The sequence below is a fragment of the Eurosta solidaginis genome, chromosome 3, assembly GCF_040869045.1.
Source record: "Eurosta solidaginis isolate ZX-2024a chromosome 3, ASM4086904v1, whole genome shotgun sequence".
Classification (NCBI taxonomy): domain Eukaryota; kingdom Metazoa; phylum Arthropoda; class Insecta; order Diptera; family Tephritidae; genus Eurosta; species Eurosta solidaginis.
Window position 1 is genome coordinate 188,102,452 of NC_090321.1, and position 27,669 is coordinate 188,130,120.

General features: G+C 36.9%; 1 protein-coding gene across 8 annotated transcripts in view; it reads right to left on the bottom strand.

Moving 5' to 3' along the window:
• Positions 1–25,711: 25,711 nt before the first annotated feature.
• Positions 25,712–27,669, bottom strand: part of LOC137244796 (aquaporin-like) — a 127,509-nt gene continuing 125,551 nt past the window's right edge. For all 8 annotated transcript variants that reach the window (XM_067774316.1, XM_067774320.1, XM_067774317.1 and 5 more), the window contains 2 exons: positions 26,246–26,458; positions 25,712–26,176 (listed from right to left, as the gene is read on the bottom strand). In XM_067774316.1, the coding sequence (XP_067630417.1) occupies positions 25,988–26,176; positions 26,246–26,458 (402 nt within the window). In that variant the 3' untranslated portion in view covers positions 25,712–25,987. The remainder of the gene's footprint in view (positions 26,177–26,245; positions 26,459–27,669) is intronic.

The window sequence follows — 27,669 nt, forward strand, 5'->3', positions numbered from 1 at the left end:
GTGTCCCCCCCCCCCCCCCCCCCCCCCCCCCCTTCAGAATTCGTTTTAGAGGTATGGCTTCGGCAAAATTTCTTATTTTGATCCCTTGAATACGATTTTCACAGAGCAATGAGCGATTTTTAAATCGACACGCCCTAGTGTATAGCTTTTGCCTAGATTTACTTGAGCGCTTTTTCCATGAAATATACCTTAAACCGATCTGTTCGAAAAAATCATATATGTATGTATTTGGTTTTAGAGGAAGGACGTGAAGAGTATGGATAAACGGAGGCAGACGAGAGACTATTGATAAGTTAATTTTTTTGGTGGCAAATCTAAAGTCCGGGTGTCCAAAAGGTGCTAGTACGAATGGACTGCACAAGTCAGCAACAGTCTCCTAAGCCTTCGTTGAGCTTTTGTTGCTGTTAAAACAACAACAATTACAAAGGTTTATAAAATCGAGAAGATCGTCCTTATAAAAAACAGCTTATCTTTACTGTTTTACTTTAGCACTTCTCTTATCTAGTTCCAAGAGAGTCTTTAGTTGTTCCATGTGCAAATTTTAATCCGAATTTTAAAAGCAACGAATATTGATAATGATTTTTTTCCTGGGCCTGAGGAGATAATATATAATGTGTTTCATGAATCCGAAATCGTAAAGTTTTCGTGGCGTCACTGATGAAGGTTCATCTTCAAAAAGTCTTCCAACAGTACCACCAACTCTGTATCAAAGTCCAGATTATTTAAACGACTTCGATATCGGCATCGTGAATAATGAGTTTTTGGGATCTGAAGAAGTTAACGAAATAATTCGTCATGGTCATCAAAAGTGTCCTGTTATTTTTCCACGTGATTGTCATGACGAGGCATTTCCTACTTCGTTGTTAAACAGAATCTTGCCAAATGGAGATAAAGTGGAGCGTGACTGGTTGGTGTGGAGTGCCAGTAAAAATGCTTTTTATTGCCTACCATGTCGTCTTTTAAGCACCAATACTTTAAATCGACCTAAAACTTGTTGTGCGGATATTCTAAATTCCAGGTATGGAAAACGCTATATGATAAACTGCCATCACACGAAAATACTCAAGATCACATTAATGTTATATTCAAAAGGAGTCTACAATTGATACACTTATCAACGAACAGCTAATCACTGAAACTCAAAAGTGGAAAGAAATTGTATATAGAATTTTGGACACTATTTTATTTTTGGGTGAAAGGGGTCTAGCTTTCAAAGGCGAAGGTATATATCTTGGTGAACTAAACAATGGACATTTTTTGGGCATCTAAGATCTCATAAGCCATTATGATCCGATACTTAGAGATCATTTGGCGAACGTTAAGATTTCGCAACAGCAGCACAACCGTTTCCAAGTTCACTATCTTTCTCCATACATTCAGAATGAGTTTGTAGAAATTTGTGCAAAGCACGTGAGGGAAACTATATTAGATCAATACAAAAAAGCCAAGCATTTCGCTATTTTCGTTGATGCTATGCCTTGATGGTAGTCACGTTGACTACGTTCATTTTGCGCTAACTCCATTTCAATTCGAAACCACAAATTTTACAATTCAAGAACGGTTTTTAGCTTTCGTGAATAGTAACCAAAAAACTGGTCAGAAAATCGCTAATCTAATTTGCCATACTCTAGGTAAACATGACATCCTATTAAGAGATTGTCGTGCACAAGGGTACGATAACGGCGCCAATATGAAAGGAGCTTACAACGGAGCACTACATCACATTCTCGACAAAAACTCGATTGCTGATTACTCGCCTTGTGCAACCCACCGTCTCAATTTATGTGGTGTTGATGCTGCAGAATGTTGTACGGCTGCAATTACTTTGTGTTCGGAGTTGTACCAAAATGTTTTACTATTTTCAGCAGCACTTCACAACAAAGGAACATCTTCAAAAAAATGTACCGATCTCTCTTCATAGTCTTTCAGACAAAAGCCAAATTTGACTGCGCAAGCATACGGCGATGTTACCGGCATTCTCAAGTACATCAACAAGTTCGAGTGTATCTTTTTGTTCTCAATTTGGTTCAAAATACTGACTACCATTAATGAAAGAAACGTGGTCCTTCAAGCTGGAGACGCCACCATAGATGTTGAGGTCCGACATCTAGATGCCTTATTAGCTGATTTGAAGTTGATCAGGAACCAATGGGAAACAATTTTAAACGAATGCAAAACAGTTGCAATTCAATTGAACATCTCGCCAAAGTTTCCGGACATTCGAAAGAGAAACCCCAAAAGACGTTCTGAAGATAATTTAAATGAGATGATTACGTATGATTAAGAGTCTGATTTTAAAAACAATACATTCCTGGTGCTCGTTGATTCGGTAATTACTGGCATTACTGAACGATTTGCAGCTATGAGAAATTTGAACGAGACGTTTTCCTTTTTGTCGCAATTTGAAGAATACAATTTGAAAAACACATGTCGGACATTTCTCAAAGCTTAGAATGCGAAATAATTCACTTAAAACACATTTACGAAGCAAATTTTGATAAATGTCTGTCATCATTGGAATTGTAAAATGCCACCTATGTTCAAAATCTGTATACAATTTTCCCCAACAATTGTGTTGCTTTACGTATCTTTTGCATTATACCTGTCACTATAGCTAGTGCAGAATGTTCCTTCAGCGCCCTTTCAAGAATTAAAAACTTTCATAGATCGTGTTCATCTAAAGGACGAGTTTTAGGACTTGCCATGCTTTGTGTTGAATCCGCTTTGGCAAGACAGTTAAATTTTGATATTATTATAAAAAAAAATGGAGCGAAAAAGCAAGAAAAGCCACACTTTGATATCCGAACCTTCTATATTGAATAATTAAAATTTATAACCATCATTAAATTTATCAAAAATGTGTTAAAATGTTACCAAATAATTGTTTTAAACAATATGTGGCTCTTAAAAGAGAATTTTATTTCTACGTTACAATAAAATAGTATAAATAGTAAATATTCTGCGTTAATTTCGGATTTTCTCTCTGCGGTCCTGTGTGTCGCTACAGCTACTCATCACCTACCTGTGGGGCAGATATTTTTTTAAGAAGAAGTTCATGCCTCATTTAATTTAGCAAAATTTCAATGTATTCCTCACATTCCTACTGGACTGGGAAAGAAAATGCATTTACTGATTGTTTATGCCCATATTTGAACTTGATAAACTTTGCTTCAGAGTTATGACTTTTTATGAAAGACGGTCCATTTAAATTTTTTTTTAATTAATCATTAAGCAGAATCGCGCGAAAGTATAAAAGATGACCGAAATTCGGCTATGACCGCGCCCACTTTTTCGATATCGAAAATTACGAAAAATGAAAAAAATGCTATAATTCTATACCAAATACGAACGGAAGGCTAAGTTCGGGTGTAAGCGAACATTACATACTCAGCTGAGAGCTTTGGAGACAAAATAAAGGAAAATCACCATTTAGGAAAATGAATCTAGGGTAACCCTGGAATGTGTTTGTATGACATGGGTATCAAATGGAAGGTATTAAAGAGTATTTTAAAAGGGAGTGGGCCGTAGCTCTATTGGTGGACGCCGTTTCGAAATATCGCCATAAAGGTGGACCAGGGGTGACTCTAGAATGTGTTTGTACGATATGGGTATCAAATGAAAGGTGTTAATGAGTATTTTAAAAGGGCGTGGGGCTTATTCCTAGAGGTGGACGCCTTTTCGAGATATCGCCATAAAGGTGGACCGGGGGTGACTCTAGAATACGTTTGTACAATATGGGTATCAAATGAAAGGTGGTAATGAGTATTTTTAAAAGGGAGTGGGCTTTTGTTCTATAGGTGGTCGCCTTTTCGAGATATCGCCATAACGGTGGACCAGGGGTGACTCTAGAATATGTTTGTACGATATGGGTATCAAATGAAAGGTGTTAATGAGTATTTTAAAAGGGCGTGGGGCTTATTTCTATAAGTAGACGCCTTTTCGAGATATCGCCATAAAGGTGGACCAGGGGTGACTCTAGAATGTGTTTGTACGATATTGGTATCAAATTAAAGGTATTAATGAGAGTTTTAAAAGGGAGTGTTGGTAGTTGTATATGTGAAGTCGTTTTCCAGATATCGACCAAAATGTGGACCAGGGTGACCCAGAACATTATCTGTTGGATACCGCTAATTTATTTATATATGTAATACCTGCCAAGATTTCAAGGGTTTTTTATTTCGCCCTGCAGAACTTTTTCATTTTCTTCTACTTAATATGGTAGGTGTCACATCCATTTTACAAAGTTTTTTCTAAAGTTGTATTTCGCGTCAATAAACCAATCCAATTACCATGTTTCATCCCTTTTTTCGTATTTGGTATAGAATTATGGCATTTTTTTCATTTTTCGTAATTTTCGATATCGAAGAAGTGGGCGTGGTAATAGTCGGATTTCGTTCATTTTTTATACCAAGATAAAGTGAGTTCAGATAAGTACGTGAACTAAGTTCAGTAAAGATATGTCAATTTTTGCTCAAGTTATCGTGTTAACGGCCATGCGGAAGGACAGACGGACGACTGTGTATAAAAACTGGGCGTGGCTTCAACCGATTTCGCCCATTTTCACAGAAACCAGTTAACGTCATAAAATCTATGCCACTACCAAATTTCAAAAGGATTGGTAAATTTTTGTTCGACTTATGGCATTAAAAGTATCCTAGACAAACTAAATGAAAAAGGGCGGAGCCACGCCCATTTTGAAATTTTCTTTTATTTTTGTATTTTGTTGCACCACATCATTACTGGAGTTGAATGTTGACATAATTTACTTATATATTGTAAAGATATAAAATTTTTTGTTAATATTTTTCTTTAAAAAAAAATAAAGTAAAGTGGGCGTGGTCCTTCTCTGATTTTGCTAATTTTTATCAGGCGTATATATATTAATAGGAGTAACGTTCCAGCCAAATTTCGTCGTGATATCTTCAACGACTGCCAAATTATAGCTGCAAAATTTTAAATTACCTTCTTTTAAAAGTGGGCGGTGCCACGCCCATTGTCCAAAATTTTACTAATTTTCTATTCTTCGTCATAAGCTAAACTCACCTACCAAGTTTCATCGCTTTATCTGTCTTTGGTAATGAAGTATTGCACTTTTTCGGTATCGAGAAAGTGGGCGTGGTTATAGTCCGATACCGTTCATTACACTCAGTTGAGCAGAGCTCACAGAGTATATTAAGTTTGATTGGATAACGGTTGGTTGTACATATATAAAGGAATCGAGATAGATATAGACTTCCATATATCAAAATAATCAGGATCGAAAAAAAATTTGATTGAGCCATGTCCGTCCGTCCGTCCGTCCGTCCGTCCGTCCGTCCGTTAACACGATAACTTGAGTAAATTTTGAGGTATCTTGATGAAATTTGGTATGTAGGTTCCTGAGCACTCATCTCAGATCGCTATTTAAAATGAACGATATCGGACTATAACCACGCCCACTTTTTCGATATCGAAAATTTCGAAAAACCGAAAAAGTGCGATAACTCATTACAAAAGACAGATAAAGCGACGAAAGTTGGTAGATGGGTTGACGTTATGACGTAGAATAGAAAATTAGTAAGATTTTGGACAATGGGCGTGGCCCCGCCCACTTTTACAAGAAGGTAATTTAAAAGTTTTGCAAGCTGTAATTTGGCAGTCGTTGAAGATATCATGATGAAATTTGGCAGGAACGTTACTACTATTACTCTATATGTGCTAAATAAAAATTAGCAAAATTGGATTAAGAACACGCCCACTTTTTAAAAAAAAATTTTTTTAAATTCAAATTTTAACAAAAAATTTAATATCTTTACTGTATATAAGTAAATTAAGTCAAAATTCAACTCCAGTAATGATATGATGCAACAAAATACAAAAATAAAAGAAAATTTCAAAATGGGCGTGGCTCCGCCCATTTTCATTTAGTTTGTCTAGAATACTTTTATTGCCATAAGTCGAACAAAAATTTACCAATCCTTCTCAAATTTGGTGGGAGCATAGATTCTATGACGGTAACTGTTCTCTGTGAAAATGGGCGAAATCGGTGGAAGCCACGCCCAGTTTTTATACACAGTCCACCGTCTGTCCTTCCGCTCGGCCATTAACACAATAACTTGAGCAAAATCTGATATATCTTTACTAAACTTAGCCCACGTACTTACCTGAGCTCACTTTTTCTTGGTATAAAAAATGGGCGAAATCTGACCATAACCACGCCCACTTTATCGATATCGAAAATTACGAAAAATGAAAAAAATGCCATAATTATATACCAAATACGAAAAAAGGGATGAAACATGGTAACTGGATTGGTTTGTTGACGCAAAATATAACTTTGGAAAAATCTTTGTAAAATGGGTGTGACACCTACCATATTAAGTAGAAGAAAATGAAAAAGTTCTGCAAGGCGAAATCATCAGCCCTTGGAATCTTGGCAGGAATAATGTTAGTGGTATTGCATATATAAATAAATTAGCAGTACCCGACAGATGATTTTCTGGATCACCTGGTCCACATTTTGGTGGATATCACGAGAACGCCTTCACATATACATCTAAGGGCCACTCGCTTTTAAAACCCTCATTAATACCTTTAATTTGATATCCATATCGTACAAAAACATACCAGAGTCACCCCTGTCCCACCCTAATGGCGATATCTCGAAAAGGCGTCCACCTATAGAACTAATGCCCCCTCTCTCTTAAAATGCTCAGTAACACCTTTCGTTTGATACCCATATCGTACAAACATTCTAGAGTAACCCCTGGCCCACCCTAATGGCGATATCTCGAAAATGCGTCCACCTATAGACCTAGTGTCCACTCCCTCTTAAAATGCTCAGTAACACCTTTCGTTTGATACCCATATCGTACAAACATTCTAGAGTCACCCCTGGCCCACCCTAATGGCAATATCTCGAAAAGGCGTCCACCTATAGACCTAATGCCCACTCCCTCTTAAAATGCTCAGTAACAGCTTTCGTTTGATACCCATATCGTACAAACATTCTAGAGTCACACCTGGCCCACCCTAATGGCGATATTTCGAAAAGGCGTCCACCTATAGAACTAAGGATTACTCCCTTTTAAAATACTCATTACCACCTTTCATTTGATACCCATATCGTACAAACACATTCTAGAGTCACCCTGGCCCACCCTAATGGCGATATCTCGAAAAGGCGTCCACCTATAGACCTAATGTCCACTCCCTCTTAAAATGCTCAGTAACACCTTTCGTTTGATACCCATATCGTACAAACATTCTAGAGTCACCCCTGGCCCACCCTAATGGCGATATCTCGAAAAGGCGTCCACCTATAAACCTAATGTACACTCCCTCTTAAAATGCTCAGTAACACCTTTCGTTTGATACCCATATCGTACAAACATTCTAGAGTCACCCCTGTCCCACCCTAATGGCGATATCTCGAAAAGGCGTCCACCTATAGACCTAATGCCCACTCCCTCTTAAAATGCTCAGTAACACCTTTCGTTTGATACCCATATCGTACAAACATTCTAGAGTCACACCTGGCCCACCCTAATGGCGATATCTCGAAAAGGCATCCACCTATAGAACTAGGGATTACTCCCTTTTAAAATACTCACTACCACCTTTCATTTGATACCCATATCGTACAAACACATTCTAGAGTCACCCTGGCCCACCCTAATGGCGATATCTCGAAAAGGCGTCCACCTATAGACCTAATGCCCACTCCCTCTTAAAATGCTCAGTAACACCTTTCGTTTGATACCCATACCGTACAAACATTCTAGAGTCACCCTTGGTCCAGCTTTATGGCGATATCTCGAAAAGGCGTCCACCTATAGAACTAAGAATTACTCCCTTTTAAAATACTCATTACCACCTTTCATTTGATACCCATATCGTACAAACACATTCTAGAGTCACCCTGGCCCACCCTAATGGCGATATCTCGAAAAGGCGTCCACCTATAGACCTAATGCCCACTCCCTCTTAAAATGCTCAGTAACACCTTTCGTTTGATACCCATATCGTACAAACATTCTAGAGTCACCCCTGGCCCACCCTAATGGCGATATCTCGAAAGGGCGTCCACCTATAGACCTAATGCCCACTCCCTCTTAAAAGGCTCAGTAACACCTTTCGTTTGATGCACATATCGTACAAACACATTCTAGAGTCACCCCTGGCCCACCCTAATGACGATATCTCGAAAAGGCGTCCACCTATAGACCTCATGCCCACTCCCTCTTAAAATGCTCAGTAACACCTTTCGTTTGATACCCATACCGTACAAACATTCTAGAGTCACCCCTGGCCCACCCTAATGGCGATATCTCGAAAAGGCGTCCACCTATAGACCTCATGCCCACTCCCTCTTAAAATGCTCAGTAACACCTTTCGTTTGATACCCATACCGTACAAACATTCTAGAGTCACCCCTGTCCCACCCTAATGGCGATATCTCGAAAAGGCGTCCACCTATAGACCTAATGCCCACTCCCTCTTAAAATGCTCAGTAACACCTTTCGTTTGATGCACATATCGTACAAACACATTCTAGAGTCACCCCTGGCCCACCCTAATGACGATATCTCGAAAAGGCGTCCACCTATAGACCTCATGCCCACTCCCTCTTAAAATGCTCAGTAACACCTTTCGTTTGATACCCATACCGTACAAACATTCTAGAGTCACCCCTGGCCCACCCTAATGGCGATATCTCGAAAAGGCGTCCACCTATAGACCTAATGCCCACTCCCTCTTAAAATGCTCAGTAACACCTTTCATTTGATTCCCATATCGTACAAACACATTCTAGAGACACCCCTGGTCCACCTTTATGGCGATATCTCGAAACGGCGTCCACCTATGGAACTAAGGATCACTCCTTTTCAAAATACTCATTAACAGCTTTCATTTGATACCCATATCGTACAAACACATTATAGAATCACCCCTGGTCCACCTTAATGGGGACATCTCGAAAAGGCGTCCACCGATAGACCTAAGGCCCACTCCCTCTTAAAATGCTCAGTAACACCTTTCATTTGATACCCATATCGTACAAACAAATTCTAGAGTCAGCCCTGGTCTACCTTTATGGCGATATCCCTAAATGGCGTTCATCCATAGAACTATGGCCTATTCTCTCTTAAAATACTCTTTAATACCTTTCATTTGATACACATGTTATACAACCACATTCCAGGGTTACCCCAGATTGATTTTCCTTATTTTGTCTCCATAGCTCTCAACTGAGTATGTTATGTTCGGTTACACCCGAACTTAGCCTTCCTTACTTGTTTTAAACAGAGATCTGAGATGAGTGCTCGGGAACCTACGTACCAAATTTCATCAAGATACCTCCAAATTTACTCAAGTTATCGTGTTAACGGACGAAATATAACTTTAGAAAAAAAACTTTGTCAAATGGGTGTGACACCTACCATATTAAGTAGAAGAAAAGAAAATGAAACAGTTCTGCAGGGCGAAATTAAAAGACCTAGGAATCTTGGCAGGAATACTGTTCGTGGTATTACATATATGAAAAAATTAGTGGTACCCTGGTTCACATTTTGGTCCATATCTCGAAAACGCCTTCACATATATAACTACCACCACTCCCTTTTAAAACCCTCATTGATACCTTTCATTTGATACCCATATCGTACAAACAAATTCTGGAGTCACCCCTTGTCCACCTTTATGGCGATATCTCGTGGTAATTTACCCTTATTTTGTCTCCAAAGCTCTCAGCTGAGTATGTAATGTTCGGTTACACCCGAACTTAGCCTTCCTTACTTGTTCAAGCTAGATTTAGCTTTTTTTCTCCGTTTAGCTTGAAAAGATGCGATTTAGCTTTAAGCTTTTTCAGCTCTTTTTTTTAGAAATTTGTTAGCTCTTTTTAGCTTTTTTTCAAAATTTTAGACAATCTAGATAAACAGTTTTATGTAGATTCAATTTTAAGAACATTGAATGAATTTGGGCTAGATTAAAACAATTTCAGGGGCCAAGGAACAGATAATGTTGGCATTATGGTAGAAATCGAGGCGTAGTAACTTTATAAAGGCAACATCAACAACAACCTTATGTCAACAGGCATAATATTTATTTGAAACATACGGTTGAGTGTAAGGTTTATAGCTCATATAAAATAAAACTTACGTATGGAATTATTATAAGCCATAAGGTAGAATATAAAAACTTTACTATAAGGCTTATAGACCAACAAAAATAAGGCTAACTAATTGCTGAATTAGGACCTCTTATATAAGGCTTATATATAGCCCACCCAAAATCAGGCTTACATAAGCTTTTATTATAACGAAGGAATAAGGATTGTTGTACTATAGTAAAACGTAATTGTAAGTTGTATTGCACAAATAAAATTGCTTGAACTTAATATAAGACACCATTTGACTTCATTCATATTCATAATAAGCTATTTCAAAACTTCATTTAACTGGGGGTCACTTATCGGCAGTTGTTCGGCCAGCCCCGAAAGTGACATGAAAAATTCATTTGCCAGATATCGTTTGGAGTCGGTACATACCAAAAACTTGAAAAAGAGATTCTCAGACAGTGTGGAATGTAAAGTTTACATCTTTCATGGGTTCTTTAAAAGGACCAAAGTAGATTTCCTTATTGAAAATAGTTTTATCGGCGTTCTTTTTTTGCAACTAAAAAACCATTTACCTCGTACTTATCTGAACTCACTTTATCTTGGTAAAAAAATAGCCGAAATCCGACTATGACCACACCCACTTTTTCTATATCGAAAATTACAAAAAATTGAAAAAAATTACATAATTCTGTACCAAATATGAAAAAAGAAATGAAACAAGGTAAATGGGTTGGTTTTTGACGCAAAATATAACTTTAGAAAAAACTTTGTAAAATGGGTGTGACACCTACCATATTAAGTAGAAGCAAACGAAAAAGTTCTGCAGGACGAAATCAAAAGCCCTTGGAATCTTGGCAGGAATAGTGTTCGTGGTATGACATATATATATAAATTAGCGATACCCGACAGATGATGTTCTGGGTCACCCTGATCCACATTTTGGTCGATATCTCGAAAACGCCTTCACATATACAACTAAGGGCCAATCCCTTTTAAAATACTCATTAATACCTTTAATTTGATACCCATATCGTACAAACAAATTCTAGAGTCACCCCTGATCCACCTTTATGGCGATATCTCGAAATAGCGTCCACCTATAGAACTATGGCGCACTCCCTTTTAAAATACTCCTTAATACCTTCCATTTGAAACCCATGTCGTACAAACACATTCCAGGGTTACCCTAGGTTCATTTCGCTAAAGCTCTCAGCTGAGTATGTAATGTTCGGTTACACCCGAACTTAGCCTTCCTTACTTGTTATATCTCTTTTAGTTTAGAAGTGATCGAAAACAGCTATGTTCTCACAGTACTAGAAGTACCTACTCTGAAAAACGGTTATGTACTTACTTGCTTATAATTTTTTTTAATCGCTGGCGAAAGTGCTTTGATTTCAATGTAAAAATAGTTACAAGCCATCTGGCTTCCCAAGGCAGCCGGTTCTATGAACGGGATCGACTCGGGATTTATCCCGACCAAGGGCTGTCATTTCAGTTTAACCCCATTTAATTTGTTGCGTCCCTCGCACAAATTGTCATCCTCCCAGCAGATGCTTGCAGCTGGAATGCGCCATAGTCTCCTGCTCCGGGAGGGTATCGAACCCAATCCGGGACCTGTACCTGACCACTGTTCAGAGAAATGGTTTTGTTGCGTTTGCCGAAAAAGAATCTTTTTAGGACGGTCACACTCTTGTCAGTGTGCCACGTGCAAGGGAGGGTTGCATCGGACAGGATGTTGTGGGCTAGACTTCAAAACCCGACGTCCTCGTAATTTTTATAAATCTTTTGTGGCTCCTTGCTGTTCACGCCCAAGGGCGTCCCGTAGTCTGCACCTTAGCGCTCCCCACTACCTTGTACTGCTCAGGAAGCCACAACAAGTACCCGCTGCAGCTCACGCCCCACGGAGCCACCAGCTCATACGACCGCTCCTGCTCATAACTACAATCTCCGTAGTAGAGACGGTAGCAATGCTGAGCATCAGCCCCCGCCCCATTTTCTTCTCCCCCCGACACTAGCATTCGCGTAGGTCAGGAAAACAGACTCTTAGTCCCTACCACCTTTTGCACCATTTGCCAGCACAGAATATATATGTTTGCGACATCTGGCCAATGCATCTCCAGCCTTGGACGGTGCCAATTTCCTAGATGTTCTGGTCTCATCGACGGCAACACCCGACGGGTTTCATCGTGGCCATGCTGCCAGGCCACAAACCCAACTACACCGGCTACCCAAATGCTTTCCCAGGGACGTCCAGTCCCAGGGCCACAACAGCAATTGCGTCCTGGTCTCCCTTAACTCACCTATCACTTACACCCAGAGTGACGACGTCTCCCACGTTGCACTTCAGAATTCTGCAGTTAAACTGTAATGGGTTAACTGGGAAGATCACGCCGATAGTTGATTTCATGAAGCGGCATAACATCCGCATTTCAGCGATCCAAGGGACCAAACATATAGCAAGATCTGCTCTGCAGACCTGCTCTGGACATAACGTCCACAGAAAAGATCGCGAGAGCGGAAATGGAGGCGGTCTCGCGTTTATCACTCACCACTCAGTTCAATATAATCTATTTGATCCCGACATCGGCATCACGCTACCGACTGCTTTACACCCTAAAATCTTGGGTGTGAGGTTCGATCAGGATCTACATTTTGGAGAGCTTTCAACCGCAATTGTACCGAAAAACCAGAGCCGTAAGAAAATCCTCAAATCTCTTGCCGGCAACACTTGGGGTAAAGACAAATAAACTCTCATTACTGCTTGCAAAGCAATTGGCCGGCCGATTGCATGCTACGCTATATGGTCGCCAAGCCTAAAGGTTACGCACTGAAAAAAAAAATATAGGCTTGCCAAAATACTGTTTTTCGATCAAAACACTCCCCAAAACCCAAAAAATATTTTTTTTTTTCAAAAAACGACAATGACCTTTTTATAACAGTTTTTTGAAAAAGTATTTTTTGGGTTCTGGGGAGTGTTTTTGTCGAAAAATTTACCTTTCGCCATTTTTTTTTCGCAGGCTCGAAAATTATTTTTTTGGGTATGCGTAGTGGACCTTTTTTCTGAGCCCAAATCCTATCGAAAAATCGATGGCGCGATATCGGTTAATAAATAGACCCAGTCGAATATACATACAAAAATTCAATTCCATAATGAAATTCTTTTGGCTATGTCTAGAAAATTAATGGAGTATTGATGGAAATCAAAGCAAACCCAGATATATGAGAAATATATTTACACCCTTACAGGCAGCGAGTATAGTCAATATCGAAGTTTTCAAATAGATTTTTTCACAGCGCTATTTAGCACACAATTTTATATCGATGAAAAAATTACCACTTTTGGTGGTACTAAAGTACCGGATCTGGCAACGTGCTTATCAGAGGAAAGCAAAAGCACACACACAACCAACGCTACATATGCTTATATGCTTATTAAACTGTTTGTATGCAATCAGTGCTGCTCAAACTGGTCTGCGACGTTGGTTACTATGAAATTCTGTTTGCCTGGTCGAAAGCGAGTTTACCGACGATGTTCAAGCGATTCGGATAACAAACAAAACAAGGAGGGACTGTATAAATTTGTTCGCAATAAATTTTAATTTGATTTTGTGATCATAAATATGATTTTCAGCTTACTTGATTTTATTAACTTTGTGATAAACGAGTGCAAATAATAAAACTGTTGAGCGACCTTATGTTGTTTAAATTTTACATACATTGCTTGCAAAATTAGTACGCAGTATGTGTATCCCATTTTCTCGCGACAAAATCGATATCGACACTTCCGAAACACACGTCCATATGTACATAAGGACAGTTATAACGAGAGACTTATAGAACGCAATTTTTGTTTATCTACAATCCAAAGTAGCACTTGTTGGCAAGAGTTATAGTTTCCGCTGTTAATTGTTTTTTTTTTTTTGCAGATTAAAGAAGACCTTCACAGTTTCGAATTTATTATATCCGTAAGAGTGGTTTCAAACTCTAGCTTTCATAAGCTGCTTTGAAGTCGGCAAAAGGATGGTGCGTGTCTCTTTAGTACATCTTCACCACTATTAGAGGAACTGAGAAGATATCGCTCGTTTTGTTGTTAGTAGAAGTATTCCAAAATTTTCATTTTTCCGGAAAAGGCAAATTAAGTTTTATTTTTTCATATAGTTTCATTTAGAGCTGGCTGGATTCGATTCGATTTTTTTAAGAATAGATTTTTTCGATTCGATTCTAGGAAAAAATCGATTTAATCGATTAAATCGAGCCAAACAAAGTTTATTTAAATTTTGCTTATTCTTTGTAACAGTGTACTTGCTTACGTACTTAACCATTTACACGATTTTTCCCGATAAATAAAGCTGGATAGTTTCTATCTCGTTTCGTTGCCTGCCGACAAAATTGGAAGCATCAAGGAATGCCACATGGGTTTTCACTTGATCCTTTCATCGGAGTGAGATAATTAGTATAGTCTTTACCGAAATGTCATACTCTTTGCGTTTTTTTTAATCTTTTTTTTTTTTCAAAATGTAGGCAAACCAACCTTGGGCACATTAACCAATACACTTTCTTCTTTAATACTTATTATTACAATATGTATAATGTTCTTGCTTCGTTTACGGCATTAGAATCGATCTATGTTCAGCATCATATACAAAGGAAGTAAGTATACGTTTTGCAGCTTTTTAATCAATGAGTTATACAGAACTTTCAATTGACAACATACGGCAATTTGTGTCATGGTTTGCGTAGTTTCAGTTAAAAACTTTATGGAAGTATTTGTTTAGCTTATTGAAAATAAAAAGGAATAAGGAATTTAATTGACGAAATTTAATAAAAATTGCCACTTCTGTTTTCGTGTTTACTGCTATGTCATAAAAAGTATTGATTTTATATATGTATTTGTTAAAAGTGTGTTTCTTAATGTTACTCGTGAAGGCAAAATGCACCGAGGATCCAATATTGTGTAAAAGATCTGAATCCGTTATCTTCGACAATCCTAAAGGGATGTATATCTGTGGCAATCATTCTAATGAAAGCACAATCCAGTTGTTTTTTCGCTCATCTACAGACTGAGACTTCCTTATGTTCTTGTTATTAGGTTCAAAAAAGGATCCTACAGGAACTGTTGATGAAGACATTTCCATCCATTAGTTTTCATTTCGTACTGAACACAATATCATACCACAAAATAGATAAACACATGTTCAATATATTGCTTGCCAGAAGGGCGAAGAAATGTCTTCATCTTTCTCCTTTCTCTCGAAGCCACCAACACAATAAAGCTAAATTTATAAAAACAAAAATTACAGAATATGTATTTCCTCAAGCGGCCGTAAAGTAGATAGTGATGAAAACTTCGATGCCTAAAGAATCGATTAAATCGATTAAGAATCAAATCGAAATCCAGCTCTAGTTTCATTATAAAAATGACTTTCAATGACAGCTATGGCGGTCAATTTTTGCTCCCTAAGTATTCTGTATATGTGATCATAATCTCACTAAACGGCTATTGAGCGGTATCATTAAATTTCGAAATATGAAACTTTTGATTTGCATCTGTACAATAAAACATGCGAAATGTTGCATAATAAATTTAAAAGTATGAAACCGTACTGACAAAGTCGAAGCAGGTTTTTGACTTTGAGCTTCTGTTTTTTACACAACATGGTAGATAGAGACTTATACGCGATATAACGCAGAATATTCCGTGGTAATTACCGTTCGCGGGATCACCTTTCTTGTGGATTGAACAGGATTTGGAGCGTGCTTATTACTAAATCTACTACTACGCCTACGTCTTTGAATAGCTTGGCGGGTAGTCCATAATTACTTGGCGGCTTGTTACACTTAAGGCGGGAAATTGTTATTCTCATCTCGTCATAGTCCAGTGACGTAGCGCATATTCCGTTATCAGGGGTTTGCGGTGTCGGTTTCTTCATCACCCTAGCTACATAACAATTCATTCTTTTTTTATATCCGGTATTTTAAGAAAAAAAACGTCTATGAATTTTGTAAATGAGACTATGCAGGCCAATTTTAAAAATGTTTTGAAAATTTCGAAAATTTGAGAAAATTTCGAACTTTTAATTTTGAGTTCTCTGAATTTTTTCGTATGTTTTGTAGCCTAATCAGTTTTATTCTAACAAAGTGCAAGTCATGTGTCTCTCGACATACGCACTGATTTTTGATAACTTTCTTTCCGAAGGGTGTTTTAGACTTACCACCACACAAAATGTGAAACATTTCTTTTTTATAAATAAAACGAAAATACTTAGCGCTATTTATCTCCGAATCCGAGCTTTTTCTTCCAGTCACCGTCGTGCTCCTTTTAATTTTCCCTACAAACTGGCGCACGGTACCTACATGCAGGGCCGTAGAGAGAAAATCCGGGCCCGGGACTAAACAATTTACGGGCCCCCTATAAAAATCCACTAATACATTTGATTAATTTGAATTAAAGACGTCTCAGCCATTAATCATTATTGATGGATTACATCAAAAAAAATGTTTGCCACATCAACTAAATGATTTTTGGACTAAGGGCTGACAATAAAATTAACACAGAATATTTACTATTTATACTATTTTATTGTAACGTAGAAGTAAAATTCTCTTTTAACAGCCACATATTTTTTCAAATTTATTATTATTGTTTTCTAGTTATTTGTTAACATTTTAGTACCTTTCTGATAAATTTAATGATGATTATAGTAGAGTAGATTTACTTGCTTTTTTCGCTGCAAAATTTTTATAATAATATCAAAATTTAACTGTCTTGCCAAAACGAATTCAACACAAAGCATGGCAAGTGTTAAAACTCGCCCTTTAGATGAACACGATCTATGAAAGTTTTTGGTTCTTGACAGGGCGCTGAAGGAACATTCTGCATTAGCTACAGTGACAGGTATAGTGCAAAAGATACGTAAAGCAACACAAATGTTGGGGAAAATTGTATACAGATTTTGAACATAGATGGCATATAGCAATTCCAATGGTGACAGACCTTTATCAAAATTTGCTTCGTAAATGTGTTTCAAGTGAATTATTTCACATTCTAAGCTTTGAGAAATGTCCGACTTGAATTTTTCGACAAATTTTGCTACGCCCGCCCGAACCGTAGTTTCATCCATGTCTTCAAATTGCCACATAAAGGAAAACGTCTAGCTCAAATTTCTCATAGCTGGAAATCGTTCAGTAATGCCAGTAATTACCGAATCAACGATCACCAGGGATTTATTTTTTTTAAAATCAGACTCTTAATCATACGTAATCATCTCATTTAAATTATCTTCAGAACGTCTCTTGGGTTTTCTCTTTCGAATGTCCGGAAACTTTGGCGAGATGTTCAATTGAATTGCAACTGTTTTGCATTCGTTTAAAATTGTTTCCCATTGGTTCCTGATCAACTTCAAATCAGCTAATAAGGCATCTAGATGTCGGACCTCAACATCTATGGTGGCGTCTCCAGCTTGAAGGACCACGTTTCTTTCATTAATGATAGTCAGTATTTTGAACCAAATTGAGAACAGAAAGATACACTCGAACTTGTTGATGTACTAGAGAATGCCGGTAACATCTCCGCATGCTTGCGCAGTCAAATTTGGCTTTTGGCTGAAAGACTATGAAGAGAGCTCTGAACATTTTTTTTGAGGATGTCCCATCTTTGTGGAGTGCTGTTGAAAATAGTAAAACATTTTTGTACAACTCCGAAGAAAGTAATTTCAGCCGCACAACATTCAGCAGCATCAACACCACATAAATTGAGAAAATGGGTTGCACAAGGCGAGTAATCAGCATTAAAGTTTTTGTTGAGAATGTGACGTAGTGCTCCGTTGTAAGCTCCTTTCATATTGGCGCCGTTATCGTACCCTTGTGCACGACAATCTTTTAATGGGATTTCATGTTTACCTAGAGTATGGCAAATTAGATCAGCGATTTTCTGACCATTTTTTTTTTTACAATTCACGAAAGCCAAAAACCGTTCTTGAATTGTAAAATTTGTTGCTTTCGAATTGCAATGGAGTTAGCGCAAAATGAACGTAGTCAACGTTACTAGCATCAAGGCATAGCTATCAGCTGATTATAACAAGCTATTCGACGCTGCTTTGTGGCCCTCTAACGTCACTGTAAAGCCTTTTCGTTTTTTTCCAAAAAACGGAGGAAACCAAATTGTGTCGTAGGGTTACCTAGTGATATGTATTGCAACACTTATGACATCCCAAACTTCGTCTCGGGTGCATCTCTGAGAGTCTACTTTCAAAATGTTGGCGGCATGCGCACCAAATCTAAAGACTTTCTTTTAGCTACGTCTCGTTTGGACTACGACGTATACGTCATCGTTGAAACGTGGCTCAACGAAGACTTCTTTGATGATGAGTACTTTGACCCTAAGTTATTCCTAACTTTCCGTAAAGACAGAGACTTCGCGAACACCGGTCAAAGGAAAGGTGGTGGTGTCCTAATTGCAGTTAACAGAAGCCTGCATTCATTAAAGTTTCAACTACATAATCAGGATACACTGCTCGATCAGCTGTGTGTCTGTGTTTCCAGTTCGTCTGGCTCTACTTTCATTTGTTGCTCGTATATACCGCCCAATAGTGATGATTGCTTATATAATGGTCATGTGGAGAACATCGTTAATTTATGCGAAACTCATACTGATGCCAACTTCTGTATACTTGGAGACTTCAATCTACCAGATATTGTCTGGTCAGATTTTCAATATAATGGAATTTTGACACCTACCAATGTCACGCGTTCTAATGAAATTAGCCTCATAGATAATACCTTAAGTTGTAATTTGATTCAAATCAATAATTTATTTAATACTCTCTCGAGGTTACTTGATCTTATATTCGTCGACGAGAATTTAATATATCAACTCTCTGACAGTACTTTTCCTGTATGTCTATCTGATAGGCATCATATACCAATAGCTATTCATCTACATAACTTGGATGCTATCCCTACATCACCTGGTTTAGATAATTCCCCTTTCAACTTTCGATCTACTGATTTCCGCGAGCTGAACAATGTATTATTTGAAATTAACTGGGAAAACATATTTCCCTCTAATGACGTCAGTGTTTGTTATGATATTTTCTTATCGAATTTGACTGAAACATTTCAAAGTATTGTGCCTCGTTTTGGGCCCAGGCTTCATAAATTACCATGGTATAATAAAACTCTTAAGAGGTTGAAAAATAAGCGTAACAAACTCAATAACTTATTCAAGGCAGATTCAGATAATATCCTTCTCAGAGAACAGTTCACTACCAGTGTGCGTCAATTTAATGTCCTTGACAAATTCCTTTACAATCGCTATATGGGTAGGCTCGAAAATGAGCTTAAAGAAAATCCCAAAGCCTTTTGGAACTTTATCCGATCCAAACGTGGTTCGACGAATATACCGATCTGCATGAGCTTTAATGGTGTACGCTCCCAGTCCCTACCAGAAACAGTTGAGCTGTTTGCTGATTTCTTTAAATCAAACTTTGATGATGCTACTGTAGGTCTGAATGACTCTTATTCGCGATCCGGGCTCTATGATCGTCTAGATTTTGGCTCCCTCGTGATCTCCGGCGATGACGTCAGCAATGCTATGTCCTCCCTTAAACCCTCGTTAAAATGTGACAGTGACGGCCTCTGTGCCTTTGTCCTGAAGTTCTGTAGTTTATCTTTGTGCATACCTCTTCGGCATATATTCAATTTATCCCTGTCTTCCGGAACTTTTATCGATAGGTGGAAAAAAAGTTCCATTTGTCCAATCTTTAAAGCTGGCAATAAAAATGACGTCTCTAATTATAGGCCTATCGCCAAACTAACAGTTTGCTCGAAGCTTTTTGAGAAAATTATAAAAGAGAAGCTAACTTTTGTCATCAAAAGCGTCATTGAGCCGTGCCAACATGGGTTTGTGGCCGGTCGCTCGACTGTTACGAACCTAGTGTCGTTTTCTGATTTCTGTATCTCTGCATTTCAGGACGGTTGCCAGGTAGATACTGTATACACTGAATTCACGAAGGCTTTCGATAAAGTATCGCATAAAATCTTATTATTTAAACTGGAATCCATTGGATTTCACTCTGTTTTCCTATCATGGTTAAAATCTTATTTGTCGAATAGGTCCTTGTGCGTCGAAATTGAAGACTGTAAGTCCCAACCCTTCTTGGCAACATCCGGGGTACCTCAGGGTAGCATTCTTGGTCCTCTTTTATTTGTGCTCTTTATTAATGACATTGGTTCCTGCTTTAATTCGTCTGATTTCCTTTTATATGCAGACGATCTTAAGATTTTTCGTAGAATTAATGGCCCGCCAGATGCAGTGCTCCTACAAAATGATCTAAATAATCTTGTTGCTTGGTGTAATGCCAATAGTCTCTACTTAAATGTCAAAAAGTGCTTTCAAATGTCTTTTTCCAAGTCGTCTACCCTGCATACCACGCCCTACGGTATTTCAGGTGTTCCACTGGCTTCTGTCAGAGAAGTTATTGATCTAGGTGTTGTCTTTGACACCTCTTTCTCCTTCATTAGTCATATCTGTTATGTCCTTCCGAAGGCTTACAGAAACCTTGCCTTCCTTCGCAGATATGCAAAAGACTTCAAGGATCCCTATACCAGGAAGGCACTTTTTATCTCTTTAGTTCGCTCAAAATTAGAATACGCCTCAGTTGTCTGGAATCCCATCTATAGTGGCCACTCTGCCAGAATAGAGAGGGTTCAAAGAAAATTCATTAGATTTTGCTTAATTTCTATTAACTTTGACGATCCAACCCCATCCTATTACTCGCGATGCATGCTTATCAATCTCCAGTCTCTTGAAATCCGGAGAGCTGCGCATCTACTAATGTTTGTTTATGATCTCATCACTGGCTCTTTGAATTGTTCAGCTCTTCTAGCTAAAGTTAATTTTAATGTACCTAATAGGTGTCTTCGTACTTTCTTGCCCTTTACTTGCGTGTCGGTAGAGCTAACTATTGCATGTTTGACCCGATTTTCCGCGCACTTACCGTATTTAATAGACTCTCAGGGAGTTTCCTTCTTGATTTCTCTTTGTCGAGAAGTACGTTCAAGTCTTCTCTGGATTTGTGGCTGTAATTTATTTTTATTATTTATTCATCTCATTGTTATCTTTTTTTCTTTTTTATTATTTACACGGTAATTAATATATAAGTTTGACTATATAGTTTTTATAATTTTCTATTCATTTGTATCTAGTCTGTAAGATTCTTTTCGTTCATAGACTTAATAAACATATATATAAAATAGCAAAATGCTTGGCTTTCTTGGCTTGATCTAATATAGTTTCCCTCACGTGCTTTGCACAAATTTCTATAAACTCATTCTGAATGTATGGGGAAAGATAGTGAACTTGGAAACGTTTGTGCTGCTGTTGCGAAATCCTAACTTTCTCCAAATGATCGGATCATAATGGCTTATGAGATCTTAGATGCCCAAAAAATGTCCATCGTTTCGTTCACCAAGATATATATTTTCGCCTTTGGAAGCTAGGCCTCTTTCACCCAAAAATAAAATAGTGTCCAAAATTCTATATAAAATTTCTTTCCACTTTTAAGTTTCAGTGATTAGCTGTTCATTGATAAGTGTATCAATTGTAGCCTTCTTTTGAATTAGATTTTGTAAAGATCGCCATTGAATATAACATTTAGTGTGATTTCGTGTGATGGCAGTTTATCATATAGCTTCTTCCATACCTGGAATTTCGAATATCCTCACAACAAATTTTAGGTCGATTTAAAGTATTGGTGCTTAAAAGACGACATGGTAGGCAATAAAAAGCACGCTCCACTTTCTCTCCATTTGGCAAGATTCTGTTTAACAATGAGGTAGGAAATGCCTCGTCAAGATGATCACATGGAAAAATAACAGGACACTTTTGGTGACCTCGACGAATTATTTCATTGACTTCTTCAGATCGCAAAAACTCATTATTCACGGTACGATGTCGAAGTCGTTTAAATAATCTGAACTTTGATACAGAGTTGGTGGTATTTTTGGAAGACTTTTTGAAGATGAACCTTCATCAGTCACGGTGTGCCTGAAGCAAGTTTAATTGAAGGGTCAAAGCACAACCGATTTTCTCGTGGATTCTTATTTTATGGACCAAATTAAGTCAGAATCCAAAATTTAAGCTTTTTCTACCGAGCCGTTTTGAAAAAATTCGATTAAATTTTGAAAATTACAAAAAATCAGTACTAACTTTTTTAATATAAGATCCATGGATTTTGTGTTTGTGTCACATAATTGTCATATGAACTGTCTGTACCTTAATAGTCTTGTCTACGTAAATAATTTTCTGGAATATATTCCTCTGTTTAAGTATTAGGGTTATTCCGGTCAATTTTAATAATAGTAAATTTATTCACATGCACAAAATCCAAAAAAAAAGGCTTTTTATAAAATTTTTTAAATATTTTTCAAGTTTAGAGAAATTAAAATTTAGGTACAGATAAAAGGCTAAACAATACAAAATGTGCAAAAAAAAAATAATAATTCAAAATTTTCAAGAAATTGGTATTTAAGGGCATTTCCATATTTTGTGGCATTGGATGGCGGGAGTGAATGAATGGAGTCGAGAATGAGATGAGGATTAAGAAAGAACTTAATGAATTAAAATCGAGACGCTTTATTTTAAAAGTTGTATGAGACCACTTAAGAATTTTTTTTTTATTATTCACATCTAAAAGTGGACTTATACTAACTATGCAGATGAAATGATTATTTGGCATATGAATTGTAAATGTGATGCTTATTTGGATAATTATAATTAGAAATCAACATACGCATACATAAAATAATACTAAAATTTGCATAAACGTAACATTTTCACGTGTATTGAAAATAAGTATGTATGTACAGTAATTGACAGTGAAATAGAGTCAGGTATGATTTTCCGAAGTAACGCAATTACTTTTCGTTTTTGTTGAAATATCTTTCGTTCACTTTCTCTCAAACTAACTAAAAGATTGAATTTAATATATAAAAAGTCTTATAACAATTTCACACAGATTGTTAATAAAATAATTAGTAAATTTTTCATGCATGCATAGTAATAGTACTAACGGAGGAAACGGCTGGTATTCATATTAACAATTTTGTCTAAAAGATTAATATTTTTTGGGGCACCTGGCAGGTGTTCGCTTAATGAAGCAAATGGCCATGTGTGAAAAGGAAAATTAAAATATTTCATTAAAAAAAAATTATGATTAGATTTAGTTTCTGTGTGAAATCGGTATAAGTTGGGGTGCAAGCGTATATTATATACCCAGCTGCAGTAATTCAACTGTTCAGAAACTGTTGGTTGTTTTGAGAGTATCATACATGGACCCTGTAGGAAAAATATCTGGTATAAAACTGGTGCGCTCCTAGTGCATTCGGAACCACTACTAGTCCGCCCTATATCTCTTTTACATCATTTCCACTGGCAAATTTAATATGGCGTTGTTCTAGGCTATGGAAACTGTCCTCGCTGCATTATCTTTTGTGTGTTCCGAACTACATTAATATCTCTAGTTTAGAACTAGTTGGTTTATTTGTACTTTTTCGATAGTTCTAAGCTAGTGTAGATCTAATTTCCTTTGTTGGTATTATTTCGTTGGATCCGAACCCTTCAATATCTCTGTTGAGCTGGAATTTTAGTATAATGTAGTTATATACCCTAAAGAAATTGCAGAGTTTTTGAGATTGAGCTAGAACTATTTCTCTTTTTCCCAACTCAGAGAGGACGGCAAAGAGGCAAAGTGCAAAATATGTGAGCTGCGGATGGATAACAACAACTCCACAACATCTTCAAGAATCGCAGAAGTCATTATACAAAAAAAGAACGTCGAATAGTGGAATGTGGCACTACTCGAATGCAAACAATTAGTCAATTATTCGAAATTGAACTACTAAAAAATTTGTTTTTAAAAAGTAGGTCGCTGTCGTAAATTTAAGTTTCGCAAATTTTTCTTTTATTAAAAGTGTGCCGTTGCATTTTTATAAACTTGCATTTAGCGTCATTAAATCAATCCAATCGTCAAATTTCGCAACTTGATAAGTATTTGTTATTGAAATTTTCCAGTTTTTTCATTTTTCGAAATTTTCGATATCGAGAAAATGACCGTGGTTATGGACTGCTATGGAATATTTTCAATACCAACGATAATATCGACTGCCGAGTGGCCAACAGATGCACATTTTTTTAAAAACCCTATCACAGGATTTCTTTCAAAAACGACCTTCGGTTTAAAACTTGCATACATTTGAATTGTTCTCATTATTGTCCCATCTCTGGATAATGCGTTCTTCAAACCATTTCTGAAATGAGGTCGCTCATTTGCTGCAACGTCGTCATAACTCAAAAACATGACTTTTGAGTTAATAACATATAAACGTACCCAATATTATGATCTATGTTGTATAAAAAAATCTTCGTGATTAGTATAAAAATTTAGCACGTGTTATAAAAATGAACATATGCCTTTATATGCGCAACATATGGCAGTTAAAATATTTGAATGGCTCTCCTGGAAAATTATGTTTTTTGAGTTATGACGACAATGCAGCAAATCAGCGAGGTGTTAAAGAAATTTCTTCCATAAGGTTTTTTCAAAACAGCGGCTGAGATAGGGTGATATTACACTCACAAGGCAGATAGAACGTTTACAAAGTTAGGTGAAAATTTATCCATTCTTATTGAAGTTATAGCGTTACCGAACGGATGGACGGACAAAATGACGTTTGGGTATAAAAAGTGAGCGTGGCTTTGTGGTAATTTCGCTTATTTTCCCATAAAACCGTTGCCGCTGTCACCGAATTTTTATTACCAGCGGCCATTTTTAATTCGAAGAAATTTGTACCATTACCATATCACCATTAAGATTGAATTTTAGCGGTGCCACGCCCACTTTATAGAAATTTTATTGAGATTTATATCAATTTCTTTATACAACTGAACAATCCACCGTTATTCGATTAATGTTGCAACGTGTACAACTGCAGGTGGATATAAGAAATCAGAAAATTTTCTTGAAGAGCTTAAACGTAAAAAATATTTGATTCTATTACACTGTCAATGTAATTACACTGTCAATGTACTGTATGTGCGTAAGCAATTTAATGTATAGCATCAAGCTTATACTAGGTTCAAATACACACCAAATTGGCAATTTATACCATTTGGGCAATTTATTACGCAATTTGTCATATAATAAATTGTAATAATAAATTGCCAATTTAAAAAAAATTGCGTAATAAATTGTTTCAAACTGCAAATGCAACATTGTAAAGTGTGTTTATTGAGTATATTTAAACGTCAATTACGCATGGCTGAACTATATTGTTGGCGCATCTCATCAGCTGATTTTATGTCTTTCATTTCACTGGAGTAGGGATTGTCAAAAGAAGATGGCAAACTCAAAATGAAACCAAAACATTGAACACATTTTCTTACAATGCACAAAAATTTCAAAGTGTTGTGTTTTCAGTCCATTCCATTCACCTAATATCATCACGCACATTTTGACAGTCTTAATAAAGATATGTTGTTACTGTAGAGATGAGCCAACCAGCTATCAAATTACTATTGTATAAGCTAAATAAAGTTGTATGAACACCACTCAATTTAAATCGAAATTGCCTCAATTTATTTTTCTGTTTGAACATAGTATTACTCAGCTCGTTTTAAAATTCCACATACATACTTTAAGATATAAAAGGTATAATGCATGCAAGTATAAACACAAAATAAAAACAAATTTCTCTCAATACGCGCATACAAACTTTAGCTAAAACGCCAGTGCTAAATTTAAGTTTCTATGCGGCGTGCGCAAGTTGACTTTTACAAAATTTGTTGTTGTTGCTTTTAAACTTTTTCAAACATGCATACGTTGCATTTGTTTAGAAATCATAAGAATGATCTTCATCATCGCCTTTGCGTACCTTAAAGACAAGTCGATAAATAATTGCGGCAACAATACCACCAGCAATTGGTCCAATCCAATAAGCCCAATGATCCGTCCAGATATTTTGTATAACAGCAGGGCCGAAAGAACGAGCTGGATTCATGCTAGAGCCAGTTAATTTTATCTAATATATAATACAAAAAAGTTTAAACATTGTTTTTCTAATTAATTTAAAAAAGCAATAGCCACTCACAGCGCACAAATTGCCAGCAACAGTCGAGAGTCCAATAGCAAGTGGCGCTGAACCTTTGATATCCATACGGCCAGGGTCGGAAACGGCTTTAACAACAAACACCAATATGAACATAATTACAGCTTCGATGAGCACAATATTTCCAGCGCTGAGTCCAAAAGCAGAACCAGAAACACCCAAGTCCTTACCAGCAACGTCAGCGGTTACGGCGGCCTATAGAAATATATATGTATATATTTTTTGGAAGTTATGAATTATTTTTATACTTAGTTGAGCAGAGCTCACAGAGTATATTAAGTTTGATTGGATAACGGTTGGTTGTACATATATAAAGGAATCGAGATAGATATAGACTTCCATATATCAAAATAATCAGGATCGAAAAAAAATTTGATTGAGCCATGTCCGTCCGTCCGTCCGTTAACACGATAACTTGAGTAAATTTTGAGGTATCTTGATGAAATTTGGTATGTAGGTTCCTGAGCACCCATCTCAGATCGCTATTTAAAATGAACGATATCGGACTATAACCACGCCCACTTTTTCGATATCGAAAATTTCGAAAAATCGAAAAATTGCGATAATTCATTACAAAAGAGAGATAAAGCGATGAAACTTGGTAGATGAGTTGAACTTATGACGCAGAATAGAAAATTAGTAAAATTTTGGACAACGGGCGTGGCGCCGCCCACTTTTAAAAGAAGGTAATTTAAAAATTTTGCAAGCTGTAATTTGGCAGTCGTTGAAGATATCATGATGAAATTTGGCAGGAACGTTACTCCTATTACTATATGTACGCTTAATAAAAATTAGCATAATCGGAGAAGGACCACACCCACTTTTAAAAAAAAAAATTTTTTAAAGTAAAATTTTAACAAAAAATTTAATATCTTTACAGTATATTAGTAAATTATGTCAACATTCAACTCCAGTAATGATATAGTGCAACAAAATACAAAAATAAAAGAAAATTTCAAAATGGGCGTGGCTCCGCCCTTTTTCATTTAATTTGTCTAGGATACTTTTAACGCCATAAGTCGAACAAAAATTAACCAATCCTTTCGAAATTTGGTAGGGGCATAGACTTTATGACGTTAACTCTTTTCTGTGAAAATGGGCGAAATCGGTTGATGTCACGCCCAGTTTTTATACACAGTCGTCCGTCTGTCCTTCCGCATGGCCGTTAACACGATAACTTGAGCAAAAATCGACATATCTTTAATGAACTTAGTTCACGTGCTTACTTGAACTCACTTTATCTTGGTATGAAAAATGAAAGAAATCCGATTATGACCACACCCACTTTTTCGATATCGAAAATTACGAAAAATGAAAAAAAAATGCCATAATTATATACAAAATACGAAAAAAGGGATGAAACATGGTAAGGTAATTGGATTGTTTTATTAAAGCGAAATATAACT